A 25276-nucleotide genomic window follows, 5' to 3' on the forward strand; every position below is an offset into this window, starting at 1 on the left:
TGTTGGGCTGCCTAAGAGCCATTCAGATCTGGCTCCTCTTCCTATGTCACATGCAGGCTCATTAGAATATACCGCCCATGACTTGGGAACTACCATTGCAAAGGTGCACCATATTTTGACCGCCCTGGCCGTCAACACCAGAGTAGTATAGATTGCGGGTCACAGTGAGGCAGGTGAAGCCAAATATACTGAGCTTTTTTGGTTGCAAATCTGTTATATCACTTGAGAGAACGCCCCAATTTGGATCTCGTTTGAAGAGCGCTATCATCTTAAGAGCCAAACTGTGACTCTCAGCATGTGTTTAAATGTCTCTGTGAGCGTATATGCTGTATGAGCACGTGTGACTGTGCCTGATTTACATTAAAAGAGTGTGTGAACTTATGTGTGGCTTACAAACAGCACGGTAAAACATTAATCCTGATGGGCAAAAAAGCCACAGAGAATGTGTCCTGTTTCTTCACTGCGACATACCAGCTCAGAGGGTCAACACACACCCGCGTATACGCAAACACACACTCACAGGGCAGCAAGAGGACTGAGCTGACTGGCACTGCCTGCACACTGACGAGTTAGAGGTGTTAAGTGTACAGGGAGAACAACGTGATGCCATCCTCAGCCAAAGATCTGCAACGAATTTGAACCCCTCTGACCACACACACACACACACACTCAACCAAGACCACACACACACCTGACACAGGATACAGACGGCTCAGTTTACCCAAGACGTGGAGTTTATCCAGACTGAGAGAGATTATGTTTGGCAAAACTTAAAAAAATTAATGTACTCTGACAATTTACCAGTGTATGTAATTGCTTACTTAAATCTGTCTCTGAAATACACACACACACACATCCAGAGAGCACAGACACATGTTATAGTGTCTATATTTGTAAAGGGCAAAGTTATGGCTGTTGGCTTCCTGACCATCTTGTTCTTCTTTATGTCCAATTGTTCTGTTTCCTCCCATGTTTCCTGACTTATTTTTGGCTCTGAACGGATTTTCATGGACTGTTGTGTACCCATCATGTTTGCTGCACTTTTAAGCTGCTCTTAAGCTTATGCAAATGTTATTATACTCGACCAATTAGGATTACTAAAGAATAAAGAGCACAGGAGCAGAAATCCATATTGCGTTGCATGCTACAAAATAATTATGGAGCTCCTTGAGTAAATATAATGTTGCTGTCAATCTGCCCTGAACCATCTGGTTTTCCACTGACTCAGACTCTGTTTTGTGAGTCAGGTCCCAGTGTTTTTCCATATATGACCCTGTCGCTATTGCTTTAGATATCCTGTCATTGTTACAGAGCAGTTACACACAAGCACAAACACCCTTCCACCCAAGTGAATTATTTAAGCTGTATCAAATGTCTCCACTCCAGTTTCAGTCAAGTGATGCCGCAAGCAGGACGTCAAGTTCACATTTCTGTGTCTATTCTTCCTGACAACTGCTACAAGTGACTCACACACACAGCTGACAGAACAGCGTAGTGAAAACTCACAAAAGGTCGGGATAGTGGTTTATGGGGTCGAGTTCACTGCAGCATATGAAAAATTGCTACAATGCAAGACTGCCAGGAGAGGTAGGGAAAGAAAGAGGACAAGAACGATGTATGGCAAAAAGAATGACTGATGGGGGGGGACCTGATATCATCCAAGACAGGAGGCGTAGGCTATTGTCGCTAACATTCTTTAAAGAGCAAAACATCATTAGACGGCGACATACTGCAGCACAAGTCCTATTGTACTGGAGTGTGTGCAGAGGACACACAGCAGCTCCTATAGGGTTACAGCCTCATTATAGCACTGATGAAGGAGACGAGATGGGAGGGTGATGTTGACAGGACACAGAGGTAGAAACCTGCAGCCTTAGAGGGCCAGAAAACACATGTTACTCTTGGGATATCCTACTGTAACAGAGAGAGCTTGGGGTTGTAATTTAGCAGGGCTGGGACGATACATCTATCTCCTGATTCAATACTACCACAATACTTGAGTGCCGATTCCATATGTATTGTGATTCTACAAGTATTGCGATTCGATATTAATATTTAGTGCGATATTTTTTATCTTTTTTACAACTAGACCATGGGAAAAATTTGAATCATACACTTCTAGGGACTTTTATTTAGGAAAATATCTAAATTAATACAGTAAAAATGTTTGATTTTCAGCATGTATGTAGTCAGAGATGTCCTAAAGTCAAATATACTGTATCAGTCATAGTCAAGAATTATTTATTAAATTTTTTCCAGCAACCCAAAAATCAAGGAATAAAGACATTTCCCTCACAAATTAGTGTTTTTTTCTTTGTAATTTATAAGGGACATGTAATGTTTTATACTTCTGGTGAATATAATCCCATCAATCTGATTTCCATATATATGTATTTTGTATATACAGTTCCCTTTGTTAACACCTTATTTTGAAAACCAGACGTAGTCACACGTGTATACTTTCTCTAACTTCTCCAAGTCCGTTGCTAGCTCTCCCGTCAGCTCCGTTCCCTTTATCCATCCATGGTCAGCTCCATCGGGGCCGTTTGAATGCATTTAACATAAATGTCAGTATATGGGTGCTCTACATTTGTAGCGTCGGCCCACTTGACCAGAGAGATGAGAGCGGCGGCCGGCTTGACCTCACGTTACCACAATATGATAACGATTCCTGTCTGGGACAGCTTTAGCCCTGATGTCTAGCTCTGCTTTTCCTGGCAATGATACCACATAAACACATTTTTCGAAGTAGATACATGCATACTGTGTGTTACAGATTTGGAATGTAGAGAGAATATAGAGGTCTGTGATGCCCTGTCTCACTTGTGTTGCGGCTACTAAAGAAACAGCATGTGATCTGAGTCTAACCCTGCACAAAGTTTACCAAAGCAACTTCCCATACATTGATTTTAAAAGGACCAGCAGTAGGTATGTAGCTATCAACAATGCCAGACTTGGAGAACTGACCTATGATTAGTATGGGACTTTTAGGCAGTTACGTGTTGAGATGTCTCAAGGCCAAAAGGCCCAAGAGGCCCGTGCCCAGCTCTACTTAAATCAATGTGCTTATGTTCCCTTCCTTTAATCACCTCTCTCCTGGGAAACAGCACCTCTAAAGCCTAATTTATTTATAAAATCAAAGTAAAACAATTCTCCTCGCAGATCAAACTGAACTGTGACTGCAATCGACAAATGGCGCTTTAGCACCCATACCACCTTTAGAGTCAATTTAACATTAAACTTGCCACATATAAATACACGTCCCTGTGTGCTGATAAAATACAGACCTGGGTCTAACAGCATCTGTTTTAACCAGCTTGAGTTATGAGTGGGATTTGGGACATAGAGCAATAAAGTCAGTGCCAGAACATTTTTTTAAATCAAAGGAAAGTATTGCAAACGTTTCTGTTATATATATATATATATCTTGCTATGCCCCAAGCAACTATTTGGACTAAAAAGACTGATGTGTTATATGGGAGATGCACACAAGACATCTGCATATTTTGGACTAGATATATTCCAATAATGGCCATGTGTTTTCACTTTCCTTCAATAGAAAGCTTATTTCAGGGCAAAGCGTTGCCACAACAATGATGCTACAAACTGTCAATGAAAGCATCTCCCACAGGGCTTCTTCCTCTGGTTAGACAGCCTTGTTGTACAGACACTTTATGTTGGAGGATTAAAGATTAAAGACCTCCTCATATCCCATGTTGTCTGTCTCCACCTGTCTTCCACACATTTGCAGGCAACACACACACACACACACACAAGTGAAGTCCCAAACCCCAAGTTTCATTATAATAATCAATAATTAAAAATCAACTTCTTTTCATCAGCGCCAGCATCACAGATGTGACCCGAGTCTATTGGCTGTCCGCACCCCCATCCTCTTACACACATGGAAACACACACACACACACACACTCTCCACCCCCCTCCCTACCACAGTCAATTTCAGTAGAGGCATTCATTTTTAAAGCGCCCCTGTCACTGGGATTATAAAACAGCCAGTCTCAATGCTGGTGGTAACGCCACTGCTGCAGGGGGTAACAATAAGGGACCCACACAGAAAGATCTGCAGTACAGCCCAACAAGCACCACTTTGTTTGAGGTTTGTTTTCTCATCTTAAACCCCATCAGAGTCAAACTCAACCTTTCCACTGCCTTGCAGAGCCACAGCTTTCATATTTACAGGACAAACAGCAAACACATGGCGAAACATGAGGCCGTGTGGGGAAAATTCCCTGACACTGGCGGGCAGGGGGGACTTCATAAAACTGCTTCCTCTGGTGTCTCAAAAGCACACAAGTGATTACAAGGGAGTCAGGGCATGCAATGTGGACCTACCCAGTGCAATACAGATGTAGGCCAACACAGTGGCATAGCTAGAAGTCCTGCTTTGTTTATCCAAAATATCAACAATGACACAATCCAGATTATGAAACTGGCAGACTGGGCTGGCTGTCTGCCCAAAGATCAATTACACTTTCAGACACAGTCTGTGCCCCATGTTTGAAGTCCTTTATCCCTCCCATGACAAAAAAGCACCAACATTCCCATAGTATTTTGTTCATTTCTGGCTTAGCTATGACACTTCAAACTTTGACATTTGTATTGTCTGCATCCTGAGGAATAGTGAGATAATGTACACTACACAGCCCCTATTCCCCCTTTACCTTTATATCTCTCCAGCACATCCTCGTACGCCTGGGCGAATTCCTTCTCCTGTGAATGGTTTGTCGGCAGCAGACCCGGTATGAATCCGGCCATGGTGGCTCTGCAAGCCGGCTTGTGAGTAGAGAGTGGTCGGCCTGCAGACTACCGCAGTGAGCCGGTCCGCTGCTGCGCGTCCAGCTCCCAGCTCCCAGCTCTGGTTCCTCTCTCTCCTCGGCGTCCAATTCAACAGCACCTTGTGTGAAACTAGTGGATTTGATGCATTGACGCACACAAAAAGCCCAGGAGCTCTCTTCCAAGCAGGGTTAGATAATCCTTGGGGATAGTTGAGAGGATAAAAATGGACAACAAAAGCCTGAAGTGAGCGCGTTTTTATGAAAATGTAGAACATGAAAGACGCGAGTATCTACTTGAATGAAGGTTACATAAACGTTATCTATCCATTACCGCGGTGTGTGGACGTGTGTGTGCGGGGACACACAGTCGCATCGCTCGGTGTGTTGTCTCCGACCAGCCAGTCAGTCAGTCCCTCCTTCAATATCAGCTTCCAGCCGGCAGACTGCTGCTAAATGCGCCTCCTGTGTGTGTGTGTGTGTGTGTGTGTGTGTGTGTGTGTGTGTGTGTGTGCGTGCGTGCGTGCGCGTGTGTGTGTGTATGAGGGAGGGAGCAGATCCTACACAGCCCAGATGAGTGTCCGTAAAGGGGGGCAGTGGGTCTGTTTCCGTCCCCAAATCGGCGGAGCTCCAGGCGAAACCGTCTCCGGACTCCTCTGGTTCCCTATCCCCGGCTGTGTCAGCTGTGTCGGCGTCCTATGGATCCGAGGCGAGCCGCCCGAGCTCCCAGCATGCTTCCCCGCCGTAATGGCTGCTTCTATCCGAGGCTTTGCGGTCTCTGCCTCCGTGTGAGTGTCAGTGTGTGTTTGTACGTTTCTCAACCCCTCTCTCTCTCTCCCTCCTCTGCTCAGGTTTCTCGGCTCTTCCTGCAGTGGCTGTCTTCCATCCCTCTCTACCGGCCACGGCGGGAACCTCCGCCACAGGAATGTCAGGAGCCGGTTCAGAGCTAGCAGAGCTAGCCTAGCTTAGCCGGTGGGACATGGAGCTGGAGCGCCCCATGGTGGGCACGGCTCGGTGACACAAACCACTCCACTCCCGAACAGGCCACGAAATACCAAGACTCTCCTGTGCCGAATATTAAACTAATTCACTACACCCGTGTTGTATAATTAGGCTAATTACATCATCATTATCATTAACGGCTCCGTTAGCTTGACCTTAACGTTACGAAAACTTGAAATGACTGAATGAGCCCTTCGTCTTAGAAGCAGGCGTAGAGGAAGTTGATGAACGATGGGGGAATACAATATGACGGATCTAATATACAATGGCTATATTTTGATTTCTTAAAGGTAAAGTTAAAGGTGATGGCAAAGATAGACACTTTTAGACAAATTGGCGGCTGTGACAATATTACTGAACTAATAGCTCATTACATGACCACATACAGGTGTCAAGTGATAAATTACAGGAAAATAAATTAGATAAGAAACATAACAAATGTAGGCGCTTCCACAAAGGTGGATGGCATTTAGGGTACTTGGCATAGGTAGTGTCCTCTTGTCCCCTAAAAGGGAGGGATCACTTGTATCCTATGATGAAGTAGCCTAATGATAGGTACCTCCATTAGCCTACAATTGGTTTTGGAATTAAAGCTTCAGTAGGCAGTATGTTTTTGGCATCATTGGGCAAACATTCCATAATAACCTTTCAACATATTGTAATTCAAAATCTAGCCCGTGACAGGAGACTTTGACCAATCACAGGTCATTTCATTGAGAGAGCGTTCCTATTGGCTGTGCTCCGGTCATGTGACCTTTACCAGATTTCATAATGGCAGCGGTGTCACAAACTTTCTCATGCTACAGCTAAAGCGTGCACTACAAGATGATTCTGAAAACATTTGAGGCGAGAAATAGGCATTAACGTAACAGAATATTGATTCATATTTGATCAGCGCTGCCTAGTTTGACCGTTTGGTCGGAGTTCGCGAGTGATTGACAGCCGGCTCTCATAGACGGAAGCTGGACAGCAGACCTCAGATCAACTCTTACTGCTTGTTTTCCTCCGGTATGTGAAATCTTGCAGATGCTGTTAGGAGCACCGGACACCGGAAGACGCAGAGGCACATGATTTTTTTCAGGTTACCTGTTTCATGTACTACTGTCACAATATAGCGACCGTTTTATAAAAATAACTTTTTTTAATCATTTATGCTCCAATCTCGCCTACTTCAGCTCTAACTTTGCAATATAGAATTGTCAAAAACAATGGTAAATCAAAGGAGGATAAGCAATTAACGTACTAAATAAGCAAAATATGTTCAGAAAAAAGTAGCCTTCTTATGCAAAGCACAAACATAACAACAGACAAATAGGCTACTTAAATTATACTTGACAAAAGAGGTACAGAGGTCTTTACAACTTATTTGCTCAACATTGAGTCTGTATGTTAGGACGTTTTGGTTGCTGATGAGCTGAATGAATGGAGCACACTGCCATCTAAAGGCTAACTGAATCTACAGTATATTACAGAGAACTGTGGCAAAAATAATTCAAATCCAAGTGAAAGCCTTGTTAACAGGCCAATAAACCCACAGATCTTTCAACTAAATCTGCATTCTTGGGTCCATTATGAGTGCTGAAAAAATGCAAATACAGATCCATTCTCAGCCAAAACCATATCAGAGAACACTGAGACAAAGTTGAAATTGAACAAAATTTAAAAGAATAAACTTCCAGCCACAAGTCATTGATGACGAATCTAATAGAGTTTAAGTTTTTCAAGTGAGTCCTGTCCTGCAGGGTGAAACACAGCCATCGGTGGATAATCTCAGCATACGATCATCCTGAGGTTAAAGCCCATAAATCAGCCTCATTAAAACGGTCATTTAATCCCGCAGACACATAAAGATGACCTTAAAGTGAAGCACAATGGGCCCATGCAGCTTCTAGCAGAAATATAGAAGTATATTTCTGTCGCTGGAGAATAGAGACTATAGAGTAGGAAGAGCTTGGCTTTCTGTCAGGTTCGAGCCAACATTGGATCGAAATACGCATAAAAGATGCATGAATGGCTCCACATCTTTCAAACCACCGCACTGACTTTCAGATCCTGCTCTGTGCAGGCTGGGGTTTGACTCTTGCCTCCAACACTTCCTGCTCTCTGGTCTGTTTTTCTAAAGCACACCTCAACTTTTCAATTAAAGTTAATCAGGTACACCTGCACAATCTAATGCAATCCAATACAACTATTCTAGCATAGATGCTACTTTTATGATTCTTAAAATGTTGAGGGGAAAAAAACATCCAATATATTTATCTTGTTCTGTTCCCTACAGGTACAACAGGAAGCAGTAGTATTATGGGAAATGTGGTTTCAATTTATAACCACAAAAGATACTGTATGACCTAGATCCAGTCATTAAGCAAATGGTCTCATGTGTTTGAGAATGATACCCTTAATAATTATGCATCCAAGGCTTAATGATTAGGAACAACTCCATGCAGATATTCATTTCCTTTCTCTCCGTTCTCTCCTCCTGTCTTTCATTATTTTTAACGGCCTCTTTGTGTCTCCTCGCGCTGACTCATCCTTCATTACAGGACTCACACATCACATTAGTCACATAACAGCGGAAATACAAACAGACACCTCAGGGAATTCAAATCTGGCACACAAACACACACACACACACACACACACACACACACACATACACACATTAACACTCATTAACACTCACATGTACACATGTTGGCTGCTAACCAGACACTTTTTGACATTGTGGTGGAGAGGAGGACACTGAACATCCTGACCGCCCTCTCCAGCACGTACTGGACAGACTGATTCAGCTTCACTGTCACAAGAACCGACAAAGACTTTCCTGCCCAAAGCGATAACTCTCTACAACACCTCGCCTCTGTCTAACTCTCAGCTTTATAGTTTCCTTATCAACTCCATTCTGTTATGCTCCTGCAATAACCTTGCACATGTTGAATTTGCATATTGGTTTATTTATTGCTTCTTTTAATTTGTATTTAAAAACCAAACATTGTAACTTGCAGACTTTGCTAATGTATATAGTATATTATTCTCTGTTTACATTTTTGATTTTTTTTTTATGCTAGTTGGTAGTCACGTATATTTATAGTGTATTCTAATATTCTTGTGTATTCTATAGATATACTTCTCTTGTGTTGATATGTACATTTTATTTACTGTTCCTGTGTGTTGCCTGGATAACCTGCCGCTGAACACAATAATTTCCCAATTTGGGATAAATAAAGTATATCTATCTATCTATCTATCTATCTATCTATCTATCTGTCTATATTGTACAATCCAATCACAATACAAGTAGGGGGGTCAAAAATGTTCATAATGAAAGCAAAACAGGCCAGGGGATGTGTTTGCTGTCTATCTGCAACCTCCTGACACACACATGCGCACACACTCACACTCACATGCCCACGCACACATGTCATACAAACAGGAGGGAGGTTGTTGTGACCCTGGTCTCAAGGTCCCAGTAACATTCCATCTGCAGAACCTCAAATAGTTGGAGAAAAACATCTTTTCCTCTATATAAACAAGCGTCATAAGATTACAGTCAAAGCATTTATTTGTTTTAACATCTTTTATCAGTTAACTGGTATAATGACAAAATACCACCTGCTCTGGTGGTATCTATACGTATAGAGCACAAGGGTCCCTAGAAGAACACAACCTGTTAATGTGTGAAACATTTACATCCCCGCCTAGTGGTGGACAATGTGAATTACAGGAACTCTGAGTGACTAAAAACGTTCTTTTGTCTATGTTCTTCCATTTGTATGTTGTCTTTTCATTTCTTAATCGCCTCGTAATGTGTGTTATAGTAAATTGAATAATAATAAAGTTAGTAAAATGTGTGTGCATGTGTATTTAAGGGCAGCTGTTAAAAAATAAAGAAACGCTGACAGTATACTGAGTCATCTCTTTCTCTTGCCTGCCTCGATCTGTCACTCACAGTTTTCTTTCTGCAGTGTGTCCTTCTGTTTGTGTATACACTTGCATGCAGATGTGTGTGCGTTGTTGTTGTTGTGTGTCTGTGCTGTCATGCAGAGTCCAGCTGCACAACGAATGTGTTCTGAAAGCCAAAAGGACATACAGTTCTCATCACATCAGCATGACCGACGCCTCAGACAGCAGCAGAGCTCCACCACGCCTTCTAACTTCAGCATTAAAACAAGAAACTCCCCTCACATCAACCACAAACATGTCACATCCCATTTCTGAACCTTTCTCTCAGCGTCCTCGATGTCGTTGGAAGCACTGCACGTCTACAGCAACAGCCGAAACATCAAACAATGTGATCTGATTATCCACGTCTGCGTAGTAAAGCAGCTCAGTGCCCTAAATAACCAGGAATGAGCAGGAGATTGAATGAAATTATTGCAAAATGTGTGTGACTTGGATTACTGTGTTATTTGGCTGCATACATAAGATTCTTAGTAAAGTCTGACCCCTGCCCTACAGTCTAAGCTTTTCAGAAATAACTCAATTATAGTTCTGAATGCCGACATTTCAAACAAGCCTCAGAATGATTCATGTGTGAAATCCGTGGTTGATCCAAGACCGCAGATAATCAAATCTAATACATCAATATGTAAACAGCCTGTTTCAGCAGGCTCATTAAAGCTCTAAAGAATACAGTATGTTCAGTATGTGAACTATATCACTACTGTATATCTTTATACTGAAACACAAGTATCTCATTTGGATAATCAGTACTTTGGATTTGATCCACTGACTTTATCCACTTTGGTTTATCTTTGAATTTATAAAAAAAAGAAAATGTGATTTAGATTATACTGTAGCCAACTCTCTCTTACGAGAACATCACATGTAATAATAACCCATGTGATTTCATGTTGCCATATCGCGACCTTGCACGGGGTTGTGTAACCCACAAATTGCGAAAAACTTGCAAAACCTATCGCAAAACTTGCTGCCCAGCTACCTATCCTAACCTTATGCATTCAAGGTCAATGTCTAACCTTAAAGCTTCAGTATATTTTTGGCATCATTCGGCAAAAATTCTATAATAACCTTTCAGCATATTGTAATTCAAGTGTTCTGAGAGATAACTAGACTTCTGCACCTCCTCATGGCTCTGTATTCAGGCTTTAGAAAATCTAGCCCGTGACGGGAGAATTTAGCCAATCACAGGTCAGTTCAAAGAGAGAGCGTTCCTACTGAGCGTTCCTATTGGATGTGCTGCGGCTGGTGGGCGATGCTTGGTATTTCCTCAACAGATCTCAACATGGCTGCACAAACTTTCTCCTTTTACAGCTAAACAGTACACTACAAGATGTTTCTGAAAACATTTGAGGTGATAAATAGTCATTGTAGTAACAGAATATTGATTCATATTTGATCAGCGCTGCCTAGTTTGACCGTTTGATCGGAGTTTGTGAGTGATTGATCTCATACGCGGTAGCTAGACGGCAGACTCCAGATCAGCTCTGACTGGTTGTTTTCCTCTGGTCTGTGAAATCTTGCAGATGCCATTAGGAGCACCGGAGGACACAGAGGCCCATGATTTTTTTCAGATTACCTGTCTCATGCACTACTGTCAGGATATAGCGACCGTTTTATAAAAATAACTTTTTAAAATCATATTTGCTCCAATCTCGCCTACTGCTGCTTTAACCATCATGCAAGAGTTTCGCAACTTGTGGGTTACCTTCTAGGGACGACCCTCCCACGGCAGCTCCATTCTTGTGATGTCACAAGATCACGCAAGAGTCTCAGGATCACACATGAAAATCCATCTCAAGTAATGTGTTTGTGTCCGGCAAGCCAGAGCACGGGCCAATCAGCGACCTATGAGGAGCTAAGATAAGATAAGATAAGATATACTTTTATTGTCCCCGTGGGGACATTTTTCCTGGACTCCGTCCAACTGCAGTTACAAGCACTAAATGAAAACAGCTACTGGCGTGGCTTAGGTGTGTGTTTGAGGCGACTGTTGGTTCTAAACAACAACGGCGGCTCCTGAAGAGGTTAGCGTAGATGCTGCAGTAGCATCAGTTCTATCAGAACTGGAGAGTATTTCTACATTGAAAGAAGAGCAAAGAACAGCACTGAAGGCTTTTCTAGATGGATAAGATGTTTTCTCTCTTCTCCCGACTGGCTTCGGCAAGAGTTTGATAGACAGATGGTTCATCCAATCACCTGCCAAGTATGTTTTGAAAGTGCCTGCCCTTTTCCAAACAGTTTCCAATGACGGTTGCTCAGATGGTTCTGTGTAACATTACACAGATTACTCGTGAAAACATTATTAAAAAAAAATTGCCACTTTACTTTTTAAACTTTACATCTTAAAGGGGCATTTCACATATTTTACTTGTATTTAGAAGTTACAGGGAGTAAAACACAGCCTGTGAAACCTCTGGGGGAGCTTAGTCAGGTCTGAGAAAATTACTTTTGGAGGCTTTAAGAAAGCCTGCAAACTGGGGTGTGGAGTTTGAAAGATGTGGCCATTTACCAGACAGGAAAGGTCTAACAAAAGACTTTACTGAGATGATACTTCATTATGTGAAGTGGAGGATCCAGTGTGTTTGGGGCTTGACCCATACTAGGGACTAAAAATCAGGATACGTTGGCCTCAGCTTCTTCAATTTTGATTGGCCTTTTTCAAATTTGTGTCTCACAAGTTCCCAAACTTCATGGAAGTGCAATAATAAATCAGCTGGTGTCAAAAAGAAATCAGGTGGTTTTCACATGTCACTTCTTTGTACATCCTAAAACTCGCCGGTTGTTCCAATAAAATATTAAACGTAATTGATTTAAAGGTCCCATATCGTGCTCATTTTCAGGTTCATACTTATTATACATACATATTTTGTGTTTCTACTAGAACATGTTTACATGCTGTAATGCTCAAAACCCCTTTTTTCCCTCATACTGTCTGCTTGAATATACCTGTATTCACTCTCTGTCTGAAACGCTCCGTTTTAGTGCATTTCAAAGGAATTGCATTGCTAGGCAACTGTTTGGGTCCATTTTTACTTCCTGTCAGCTGATGTTATTCACATACACTGTAACAGGAAATAAACTGGGACACATTTAGAATGTTTAAATTTAAAACCGTGTAATGGTCTACATATTGTATATTTGTGACATCACAAATGGACAGAAATCCTAACGTCTTGTTTCAAACGCACAATTTCTGAATACTGGCTGTGTGTGTTTCTCCATGTATTGAGCGTTTTGATAGTTTAACAGTATTTATAAAGCAACTAAACCTGCTTTATAATATAAAAGACGTGAAAATCTCACTTTTTACAATATGGGACCTTTAAAACTTCTCTTTCAGTACTTTTCTTTGATGGTCTCTCATTCTGTCTCCTTCTCTTTTTGCCCTTCAGTATAAATCCCTCACTCTTTTTCCACATCAGATACCTTTCTTAATCTTTCTTTTCACCAGTCTTCCTTTTAAACTCCGTTTAGTTTTCTGTGTCTGTTCCGATCTCTTTCAACCTCAGCTCCTGTTTTTCTATCTGTTTTATTCCCTCAACCCATTTCTCTTTTCCAGTCTCTTAAGTTTTCAGTGGTTCTGTTATTCAATCGTTATTCCTCTTTCTCTTAATCTTTCTGATTCATGACGTTCCTCACCCCTCATTGCCAGTTAAAAGTCATCATTAACCCTCCTCTGTGACCCTTGCCCTCTTTTCCTCCACTCCCTCCATCTCCCCATTACCTCCTCCCCCTCTCTTTCTCCAACTCCATGTCTTTCCTCTCTTCATTACCTTTTACTCAATCATTCCCTCCCCTCTCTCTCTCTCTCTCTCTTTTCTTTGACAAACTCTCCTCTTTTCTCCCCCTCCAAATTGAAATTCGGACCCTCTCTCTCTCTTTCACTATTTGTTTTGCCCTCCTTTTATACTCAGTGTCAGTCTCTCTCACCCCCGCCGCCATTGCTTCTCCTCGCCTTTTATAACCATGGAAACAGAGGAGACCACATCGCCATGGCAACAGGGGGAACAGCCTGGGCTTTGTGCCGAGGCTTCCTTTCTGCTGCCTGCAGAGAAAGAAATGTGGAAGCGACGGCAGCAGGCAGGACGGTGGACGCCTAAGTGACATGCAGGCACAGACGTCTGGGGTCCTGATGTTCACGTGCATAAATGATCACTGCTGCAGTCTGACACACACACACACACAGAAAGATATGGTGCCTCACACACACTTTGTTTTGTGTCATCTCGAGTTTGTTTCTTGTTTTGCTGTGAAAATGTTTATTTAAATATCCGTTCAGTCTTTTTTATTAATGTAATATCTACATTGTCTGCCTAAATCTTTCAGCTTTAACAACTTATTTATTTAATCGTCACATACAATCATACACAGCCCAACGTAGTGACATTTGACCTCTGCATTTATCCCATCCTAAGCAGTTAGGAGAAGTGAGCTGCTGTTAAGCCCCTGGGGAGCAACTTGCGGTTAAGCGTCTCGCTCAAGGACACTTTGACATGTGGACAGGGGGAGCCAGGGATTAAACCACCGGGAGCCGACCCGCTCTACCTCCTGAGTCACAGCATCCCCAAATATTTTATACTAAAACTAAACCAACTGAAATATATACACACAGAAATATACAATCATATCAGTCTAAAACACTTTACAGATGGTATTTACAAATGTGTATATGACCATTTGTAAGTACTTTCATAAATGCTATCCATAAAAAAATTATCAACCGATTTGTATGAATGTAAAACAATTTTACAAATAAATACAGCCCCAGTTGAAAAAACAGCCGTATTTTAGCATATTTCCAACTTCACGTTTGTCAATCTGATAAACTGAGCGATCAATTTAAAACTAAGCTACTGCACTTAGCTAATGTTACGTTCAAATAAAAGATTTAAACTGACGCCTTTCCCACTTTCAAATTCCACATGAATGCACTGAAACGCCGGGCAACCAGTTTTCCACAAGCACTTAAATGCATCATGCATCTGTGGATCATATGTACTGTATGAAAAGCAGTCCTGTCTCCTACAAAATGGCATTCCCATACAACTAAACTGCATTCTCAATTAAGTTTTGAGAGAAACGTATTTTCTCCCGGATTACGTTCGCAGTTTTCAACATGTGGTTAATGTTGTAAATTGAAACAAAACAAACTATTTTTGTGAAACATCATGTTTTGGCTTAAAGGTCCCATATCGTGCTCATTTTCAGGTTCATACTTGTATTTTGTGTTTCTACTAGAACATGTTTACATGCTTTAATGTTAAAAAAAAACTTTATTTTCCTCATACTGTCTGCCTGAATATATATCTGTGTTTACTCTCTGTCTGAAACGCTCCGTTTTAGTGCATTTCAAAGGAATTGCAACTGAATTGCGTTGCTAGGCAACAGTTTGGGTCCATGTTTACTTCCTGTCAGGTGATGTTATTTACATACACTGCAACTGGAAATAAACTGGGATACATTTAGAATGTTTACGTTTAAAACCGTGTGATGATCTATATATTGTAAATTTGTGACATCACAAATGGACAGAAACCCTAATGGCTTCTTTCAAACGCACAATTTCTGAATATGGGCTGTGTGTGTTTCTCCGTATATTGAGCGTTTTGATAGTTTAACAATATTTATATAGCACTTAAACCTGCTTTATAATATAGAATATAGGAAAATTTCCCTTTTTACAATATGGGACCTTTAAAATAAGTATGTTTGTTATGTCACTTAAAGCTGCAGTCGGTAACTTTGAGCAAATATGATAAAAGGTTATTTTATAAAACTGTCACAATATCCTGACAGTAGCACATTAGACAGATAATCTGTGAACAAATCAGGTTCCTCTGCCTCCTTTTAGTGCTCCTAATTGAGTGCTGCAATAATTAGCAACCGCCTTTTTTAAGACACGTAAAGGCTTCAAAATTCACGAGTGGGGTATTTATTGATGTATTTTATAACGTAGAACAAAATGAACTAAAAACCCATTGACTTCCCATTGACTTCCAGACGAGGGAACCTGATAAAATGCTAACTCATTTACGGATTTTAGGACTCATTCCTGTATAGGGATGCACCGATATCGATGGTGGTATCGGTGGTGGTATCGGTGCATCCCTATTCCTGCATCCCTATTCCTGTAGCACTCTACGGCATTTGCGAGATTCCACTGCTCCTGGAGAAAAACAACCAATCGGAGCCGAGCAGTCTCTGTGCAGATGTCAATCACTGCTCACGAAGCTAGTGAACTCAAATCAAACTATCAAACTAGGCGGAGATTGTAAGTCAACTTTGACTTTGGGTTTCATACGGGACACAAACAGCGGCCTCCTAAGGGAAAGTGGTGTGTTGGAAATATGCAGAATACTGATATTTATTCAAGCTGGGTTGTGTGTTTGTGAAATCGTTACATGTCTTCATACATATTCATAAATCGAGGTTTTATTCGTCATGAAACACACATTTGTCACTAGTATTGACACTATTTTTTCTCCATACATATAGAGCTCACTCTCACTTTAATTTGTAATTCAAGTTAGTAAAATCCCCAAACTCTCATTCACATGAACAGAGAAACCAGCAGCTGTTGGGAGGTTTCATTGACATTCATGCTCAGCAGGCAGGCAGAGCCAGTCCAGAGAGGCTGAATAACAGAGTCCAGTCAGGACAGCAGCGTCTCTCTTTATCCTCTCCAAAAACTCATCTGTTCACAAAGCTCCTCGTGTTTGCACTCTCCTTCCTTTTTACATCTGCCTCAACTTCATTCTGTCTTGTAGGAAAGGAACTTTTCCCCCTTCTCATGTTTATTTCAGTACTTTCTCTAATAAAATCAATGTTCCAGGCAGAAGAGAAAATCTGTAACACATATTTCATGGCTTTTCTGTGGACTGTAACCCATGCAGCTTATTGGTACAAGCAGCCTAATGTATTCATTTCCCACATTCCAGCCTGTGCCTGAATGGAAATTCAGGTCAATGTAAACACATAGTCCATATTATGTAAAATGTAATATCATCACAATAGGCTTCACGCCTGAGTGAGCACCGGACACGCCTGGGAAATACTGGATGTTACCAGTTGAATCACTCTGCGAGCTTACAGAGCAAATCTAGAAGCATCACTGTTACTGAGAGACTCCTGCTTCGTTTAGATGGTTTAAGATGATTAATCAATTAGTGAATGCACAAGAGAAGCACGGCATAGTCATTTATATACTCTTTCAACCTCATGTTTCAAAACACGGTATACTCAGATCCATGTCTCAGTGCTGATGGAGAACCCTACCTAACTTCTAAATAACTAAATAATCTCAAACACGTCACTCTTTTATAAGAATAGTTCCACATTTTGGGAAATATGCTCGTTCTTGTCAAGAGTAATTCTCATATGTATCTGTCCGCTAATTACAAAGCTGGAACCAGCAGCTGGTTAGCTTAGCTTAGCATAAAGACTGGAAGCAGAGGGAAAACAGCTAGCCAAGCCAAAAGTAGTAGTCTCACTTTAAAGGGCCAAGAAATATTCCGGGACATAACCAATAATAAATAAAACCAAAACTTGTCACTTTTACACCAGATGAAACAAAGAAGATAAATAATTTTAAAGGTGCTAAATACGGGATTGGGAGCATTTCTACTGCCTCTGCACGGCTCTCAACATGGCGATGGCTGAGCCGGCAGCTCGCAGCTAACAGTGCTAACAGTGAAAACAACAGCATCAGCGCTGACAGCGTTTAACAGTGTTAACCTGAGGGGGAGCGGGAGGATGGGCGCTACGCTTCCAGGACGACACCTTCGGTCGGGGCGGCGTTATCAGCTGTAACCGCCGTATAAGAGCAATGCAGAGCGGCGGCCATGAGCTAGTCAGTGGGGCATGCTCACATGCACTAAAAGGCACGCACAGCCGGCCTATAGCGATGTTAACAAAACACAGAGAAGCTCTGATTACAACACACACACAGGGAGAGTGACTTCATTCTCTGCTCAGGTAGACATTACTCCTCTATATCTTTACATAGCAAATAGTTGTTTGCTGCTATATTAATGTTCTGGATATCATATGCACTTTTAATAACTTTACGATTATGTTTATAAGGTGCTCATGAGGTGCATACTCCTAAATAAATATGTTTAAAGCTTCAGTAGGCAGTATGTTTTTGGCATCATTGGGCAAACATTCCATAATAACCTTTCAGCATATTGTAATTCAAGTGTTCTGAGAGAAAACTAGACTTCTGCTCCTCCTCATGGCTCTGTTTTCAGGCTTAAAAACATGTAGCCAGTGACGGGAGACTTTGGCCAATCACAGGTCATTTCAGAGAGAGAGCGCTCCTATTTGCTGTTCATTCAACGGAGGCAGCTGTCAATCACTTGCGAACTCCAATCAAACGGTCAAACTAGGCAGCGCTTATCAAATATTAATTAATATTTGAATAATAATAATATATACACAAAGGGACATGATTGTTTTTCAGATTACTTGTCTCATGCACTACTGTCAGGATAAAGTGACCATTTTTTTAAAAATAACTTTTTTTAAATCCTATTTGCCCCATTCTGGCTACCACTACTACTTTAATTTGGTTACTTGAAGACTGAAAACTACAAAATATTTAGGAAATAAGGCACACTGAAGAGGAGTTGCTGAATTTCAAACTAGGAATAAATTAGTAAGAGTGGGCACCACTTGTTCCATTTTCCATATCTAATTTTGAGAAGACATGAAAAGAGATTTCACAGTGCAAAGTATCGGCAGTGTCAGCGAGGTGTCGTCTGCGTTCAAACCCCTGGGTGGTTTGTGACGGCGCCAACACCAGCTTAGCCACTACCTGCTGCTGCCACGACCCGATGACCTCCACACAAACAAGTCTGACTCGCTGACTCTGCTGCCAGGAAACCTCCCTGTCTAACTGTCTCTCTTAGTAATTGCAGAAAATGATTTTTAAATGTTTTTTTTCTCTTCACTCTTTCAGAACTTTATTTACCTCACACACACACAGACTCTCACACACAAACTCTTGGCGTCCAAACTGCAGCACAGCTGTGTATTTCCACTACATGTCACATGTTCATCCAACAGACATTTAAAAAAAAGGAGTGGAAAAGTTTAGCCATTTATAAGATCATGTGTATTTACCATCTCACTTCTGCCAGCAGCCATGACAGAAAACTAGACATATATCCACATCCTTCACTGGTTGTAAATAAAAGGCAGAACTGTACAGGGTTTCTGGTTTAAAAGGATGTTTCTTTCCTAGTCTTGTCCTCTTAGAAAGAACAATGCCATGAAAAAGATGACCACAGGACATAAAAGTGACGCCATCCGTCTTTAACCAGCGTGATAACTCGTTCCACATCCCTGCTCAGATCTGGTTCTAATTAGTCTTTCACGTGTAAACAGCAAACAGCCATCATATGTTGGTGTCAGAAAAATAATATTGAGGGCGACTAAGTTAGTTCGCAGCTATTTTCAGCATTTCTCACTTATCTCATATTGCTTGTGGAAGTGATTTGTCAGCAAGTCAAAGGTTTATTTCAGCTCAGGAGAGTAATTTTACAACATAAGACTGTTTTAAATGTTGTCTCAGCAGGCCAAGCTATCATTGAGAAATAAAGTCAAAAGATGTAGCAGTGAGTGACTTAAATTTATGAGTGTTTATATTATAGTTTGGTAATATTATGAGGTTGCTTTTGAGTTTGTTGGAGTTGTTTTTAGTTTGCTCTCCTCTGGAAGTGATCAGCTTAGTTTACACATTACAGTATGTACAACTTTCACTGTTGTTTTAAACCACAAGCTGCTTTTTATCTCATTCTTTTTATCTATTATTATCCAACTTTCAAACTCGGTGCATGAGTAAATGTGTGTGCATGTGACACAGTCCCGTAAATACACACATACTTACACATTCATGTTCACTTTTCCTCCACAAATTCCCCGTACTCTCTCTGATCTCCTCTTGAACACTTGAACATCTTCTCTTTTTTTCTCGTATGAATATGTAACGTCTAATTTTGCTAATTTCCCTCGGCACATGGAACACCCTGCTTTGCTTGGAGAGATAAACTCATCCCGTCCCTACAGAAACACATGTTTTCTTTATACTAACATAAAAACACTTCTTCACACTAAAATTCTGCTCTGAAAATCCCATCCATCCATTATCTGTAACCGCTTATCCTATTCAAGGTCGCAGGCGGGGGGGGGGGCAGGAGCCGATCCAAGCTGACATTGGGTGAAGGCGTGGTACACCCTGGACAGGTCTCCAGACTATCACAGGGCTGACACATAGAGACAGACAACCATTCACACTCACACCTAAGGGACATTTAGAGTCAACAATGAACCTGCATGTCTTTGGACTGTGGGAGGAAACCTGAGAACCCGGAGAAAACCCACGTTAACACGGGGAGAACATGCTAACTCCACACAGAAGGGTTTGAACCTGCGTCCCCTCTTGCTGTGAGACGGCAGTGCTAACCACTGCATCACCCTGCTGTGAAAATTGAGTACACCATTAAATAAAAAAATAAAGTCCAGTAGTCTCAGCACCGTTACACCAGCCGACGTCATGGCTCACATAAAACTCCAAATCTTCCCTCCAAGACAGATTTAGGAAAGACGAGACTCCGCTGAAAGCTCGTCTTAAACCCAGTAGCTGATCGTAAAGCCAGATATGTCAGGAAAACCACACAGGCTTCTCTTGTTAACGGATACAGAAGCTTAGAGACTCTAAAACATTTAAACGCTGTGAGTCTTCCAGCTGGAAATGCTGCCAGTGCAGGAAATAGAACTTGTCTTCACATACAGTATGTACACTATGAGAGCAATAACGTGCACATACAAACCTAATCCCCAGAGACGTCTCTCTCACACCATGATCTAGGCTATTCCATCAACCCCTTCACCCTGTCCCTGACCTACATGCTGTTTCCATGTCTATGAAGTAGGCTTTTACTGTTATCGCCTCCGTACTCCAACACCAACAGTTTATTTCTCATATAAAAGGCTGCAAAAGGATATCAGCACAAGACAAATACTAACACTTACAACCAGGACTGGATAATATTTCAATATGTGAATTTATCGCCATTCATCAATCATATCGTGATGAAATAATATATCAAGATATCATGATACACAATTACGGCGTCTAAATTGATAATAACCAGCACATACAAACTCAAATTTCTCAGAAATTCCAAATTGTGTTTATAGGAATACCCTTCTGTGTAGTTGAATCAAACTATTGTCTTAATCTGAATACTCTGTATTTGTGTGGTCAGTGTATAGCTGGAAATATGTATTAATTTTGCATCTATAATTTCACTTGAAACTGTTGTGTTGTTTTGCACTGAAGTTCTTCATTCATTTTGTCAAATATTTAATTCACACAGGAGTATACACAAAATAGGCTTTACCATGTGGTTATTTCATATAGACAGATATCTATATATTCATTCATTTAATTACCAGAAAACATGCTACTTACGACACTCTAAAGACAGGAAGAGTTAGGGGTGCACGATTTAAAAATTCTTTGCCAATAACTGATCAGTTCCATGCTGATATCAATATTTTTAACCTGTCCAGATACAACAATATATCTTTAGGTGATTATTGCCATGTATTGACAAATTTAATCCAATGTCAACTTAAAGAGTGTTGTTGGTTTGCTGCAACACTGGTGTTTGACTGCACATTGGCCGATAAAATATAATTTAATTTAATTTAATTTAATTTAATTTAATTTAATTTAATTTAATTTAAAAAAATTAAAATAAAACCCTATTTTTAAAAAAACACTCTTGTTTTGATTTATTTTTATACTTTCATGTTGAATTGTTTGGATGTATAAGACCTTATAAATATTGTAACCCTTTGTAAAGAAAACTGTCAACCTATAGGTTGTAATACTTTTTGATGTAAAAGGGGATGTGATGTGAGAAATAACCAAATATGGAATAAGTAAATAAAACGTTTTCTCTTAACTCTCTTATTGTCTCTAAATGTAGCACTTGACGTAGATCAGCATATTTGATCAAGTTTAATAATTCTTCCATGTTTTGGCGTGGTATGGTTGAATGCACTTATTGTAAATGGCTCTAGATAAAAGCGTCTGCATTCTACTGTTGCTGCTCTTAGTCAGAGAGGCGTAGCTTTATGCTGACATCCATCCACTTATATACATTTATGTGATAAAAGCCTAAAACAGTAAATAATCAGCACAATTGTGAGATGATGTGAGTGGAAAACTGACAAGAGGTGCAGCACTGAGCCCACTTTACATCATTTACCTCAATTATCAAGCTGGAAGGCTTCCCTCCACTAAGAGAGGGGAAGCTATTAGGCTGCTATAGTGGGTCATTACGCGAGCAGGGGAACCCTGGCTTCTCCAGAGAACTGAGTAACCTACATTTCTCCTCCATCTTCTGTTACAGCGAGTAAGAGATGAGAAAAGAGACGGAGAGAGAGAGAAGAGAGAGGACAGTCGTCCATGTGGCAGGACAGCAGCACAGAGGAGACAGGGAGGTGTTAGCTGATAAAATATTATGTCTAACCTTCAGCTCTGACATGTGAGTGGAAGGATGGAGACTATAAAACCACCTCAGGGTTCAGCTCTGACAACTATAACACAACAACATGTACATGACATTTACTAGATCTCATGTCTCAGTGCTCAGAACGTGAGCCCCGAAGGCAGAGGAAGAATATATAAGAAAATCTTAATAACAGCGATGAGTGTTACAAGATAACACTTTCACTGTAGGTGTTTCCATCGGGGCTGTCAATCGATTCAATATTTAATCTGTTCAAAATGTACCTAAAAGGGAGATTTGTCCAGTATTTAATACTCTTATCAACATGGGAGTGGACAAATATGCTGCTTTATGCAAATGTATGTATATATTTATTATTGGAAATCAATTAACAACACAAAACAATGACAGATATTGTCCAGAAACCCTCATAGGTACTGCATTTAGCATAAAACAATATGCTCAAATCCTAACAAGGCAAACTGCAGCCCAACAGGCAACAACAGCTGTCAGTGTGTCAGTGTGCTGACTTGACTATGACTTGCCCCAAACTGCATGTTATTATCATAAAGTGGGCATGTCTGTAAAGGGGAGACTCGTGGGTACCCATAGAACCCATTTACATTCACATATCTGGAGGTCAGAGGTCAAAGAACTTTTTTCCTCGCCAACATTTAGCATAAGTTTGGAGTGTTATTTATTCTCCTTGGCGACAAGCTAGTATGACATGGTCGGTACCGATGGATTCCTTAGGTTTTATAGTTTCATATAATGTCAATATCTTCACTCCAGCTTTAAAACTGAGCCTGCTACAACATAAAAATCGCAAGTTAAAGAAATTAGTGGCCTTAAAACGTTAACACATTATTATCGGGTTATCCTTGACAGCCCTAGTTTTTATCCCAAATACAAATATAAGAGACCATAACCGGATTTTCCTCCCATCTCTGTGACATTTACTGACTTTTTTTGAAGGAAACAGGGCTTATTCCAAGTATGGCTTCCTATTCCCAGAAGGAAGCCCCGCGATCAAACACGAGCAGCCAAGAAAATGTCAGCATGCAAATGAGAATGAACCGGACACATCCTGTAGCTATGTAGCTCAATACAAGAGAAAACATTTTTACCAAGACTAATCATCTAATGATAAAAAGAAAAATGTTATCATATTCTGGTCAGGCTGATGTCAATTCTTGTGCTTTTGAGCACCTATAATTCTCTGTTAGCTCGCCTCTTTATTCCTCTGCTGGAAGTCTCACACAGCCTATTTGAGATAAGTCATCTGTAAATCACAGATGCAACATCTCTGCTGCCTGACCTTTATGTTGTGTATGTGCGCTGTTGGACCAAAAGTGATGCAGTGGGTTAAAATTCTATATATGATAAGTGAAGGTCCATTAAAGCTTTCACTTTGAGTTTGAAGGGACTGTACATAACTTTTTACTAATATAAATCATTTTCTATTGCCAATGTGTGAACAGGTTGTAATTTTCTGGGTTTCCTCTTTCAGCCTGTAGACTGCTTTTAACCGGGGGTTAACTCCGGAGCGAGTAACGTTATTTACTCAGGCCCAAGAGATCAAAACTACGGTGTCTCCCCTGTTCCTTCTGACCACGGTCGGGAGGCTGAAGCAGGAAAAGTTAACACTAGTATCAACATCAGAAATATGTGGTGAAAATGTGAAATATATAGTGATACTGTGGTTTTAGCTGCTAATGTTGCTAACGTTAATCAACATGATGCCTGTGAATCACGTTCAGTCTCGTGTGTGTCGGTAGAGCGAGCGCGAGCAACAGGACGCTGACTGTCGTTGATTTAACGGCCACAGGTGTCTCTGTTAACAAGCAGTTTGTGGTTCTTCCAGAGAGTCCCTCTAACAGACGCTACTTTCCTGGCTCCTGCCAGTGTTCTTCTCCCTTCAGCTTGAGTTTGAATCTAGTCTCTATTTTCCACTGCTCACTCTTACAGCAACATTCACAGTCTTACACAACAAACACAGTCTTCTACCTTTTGCCCCTGAGCAGCTCCACTCAGCAGATGCAGGCTCAGTGCCTTGCTCAAAGGAACGCTGACAGCATCCTTAAGCCTTATTGCCAGTGTGAGACGGTTTCTCTTACCTGCGACACGGACCACCGCCCTCTCCGCCGGGTCCAGCACCGAGTCCTGGCTCTTCCTCTTCCTCCTCTCGTGTTTGGACAGGTTCCACGGTAACGTGTCTCCGGGTGGCCCCACAAGTCCTGATGGACACGGGGACAACGACCCCCCCGAACGCTCGCTACGGAAGGACGGCTCGCTGACGCAGGAGCGCTCGCTTAGAGTGTCGTCGTCTGACGACTCCATCTCACTTTCAGGGCTGCGGGGAGGAGAGGGGTGAGGAAGGGAAGAAGAGGAAGTAAGGAGGGATGTAGAGCAGTGGGGGGTGGGGAGAGAAAGGAGGTCAAAAGAAGGGAGGAAGAAAGAAGGATTGTAGGAAAAGAGAGAAGAAGGAGCTTCAGACAAAGTGGAGACACTGTATAATTCATTGTGTGTGATCGCTGGGGTCATGAATGATGCAAAGTTTCAACAGCACAACAGTAATAATGCAATAATCAGGAGAGAAACAACGTTGGTCATCATGTCTAGACAGCTGCTAATGAGTTGATGAGGCTGCAGACCTCCAGTGATGAACTAGTGTAGAGCTCTGAGGAACAGATAGAAGAAGAACAGAGCACACGACAGTAGAGATGATGAGACAGATTACTGAGGACCAAAGGTGGGGGGAGAAACCTTAGCATATAATATATATACATAATATGATTGATATTCCTGCTTCACATATCTTCCCATCACTACAGTCAATCAATCAGCATCCAACTATGTGCATACTACAGAGATAAGAGTGTTATTCCCGACATTCCTGTTCATGATTTTCAGCCATGCTTGTGGGGTGGCTATGTATGTCCATCACTTCGGTCCAGACTGAAATATCTCAATACCTATCACAAGGACTGCCAT

General features: G+C 41.2%; 1 protein-coding gene across 2 annotated transcripts in view; it reads right to left on the minus strand.

Annotated features, from left to right (window-relative positions):
• Positions 1-25276, minus strand: part of macf1a (microtubule actin crosslinking factor 1a) — a 322097-nt gene that overhangs the window by 285326 nt on the left and 11495 nt on the right. For both annotated transcript variants that reach the window (XM_074612659.1, XM_074612658.1), the window contains exon 2: positions 24400-24635. In XM_074612659.1, coding sequence (XP_074468760.1) covers positions 24400-24622 — 223 coding nt within the window. In that variant the 5' untranslated portion in view covers positions 24623-24635. The remainder of the gene's footprint in view (positions 1-24399; positions 24636-25276) is intronic.

The sequence above is a fragment of the Sebastes fasciatus genome, chromosome 17, assembly GCF_043250625.1.
Source record: "Sebastes fasciatus isolate fSebFas1 chromosome 17, fSebFas1.pri, whole genome shotgun sequence".
NCBI lineage: Eukaryota > Metazoa > Chordata > Actinopteri > Perciformes > Sebastidae > Sebastes > Sebastes fasciatus.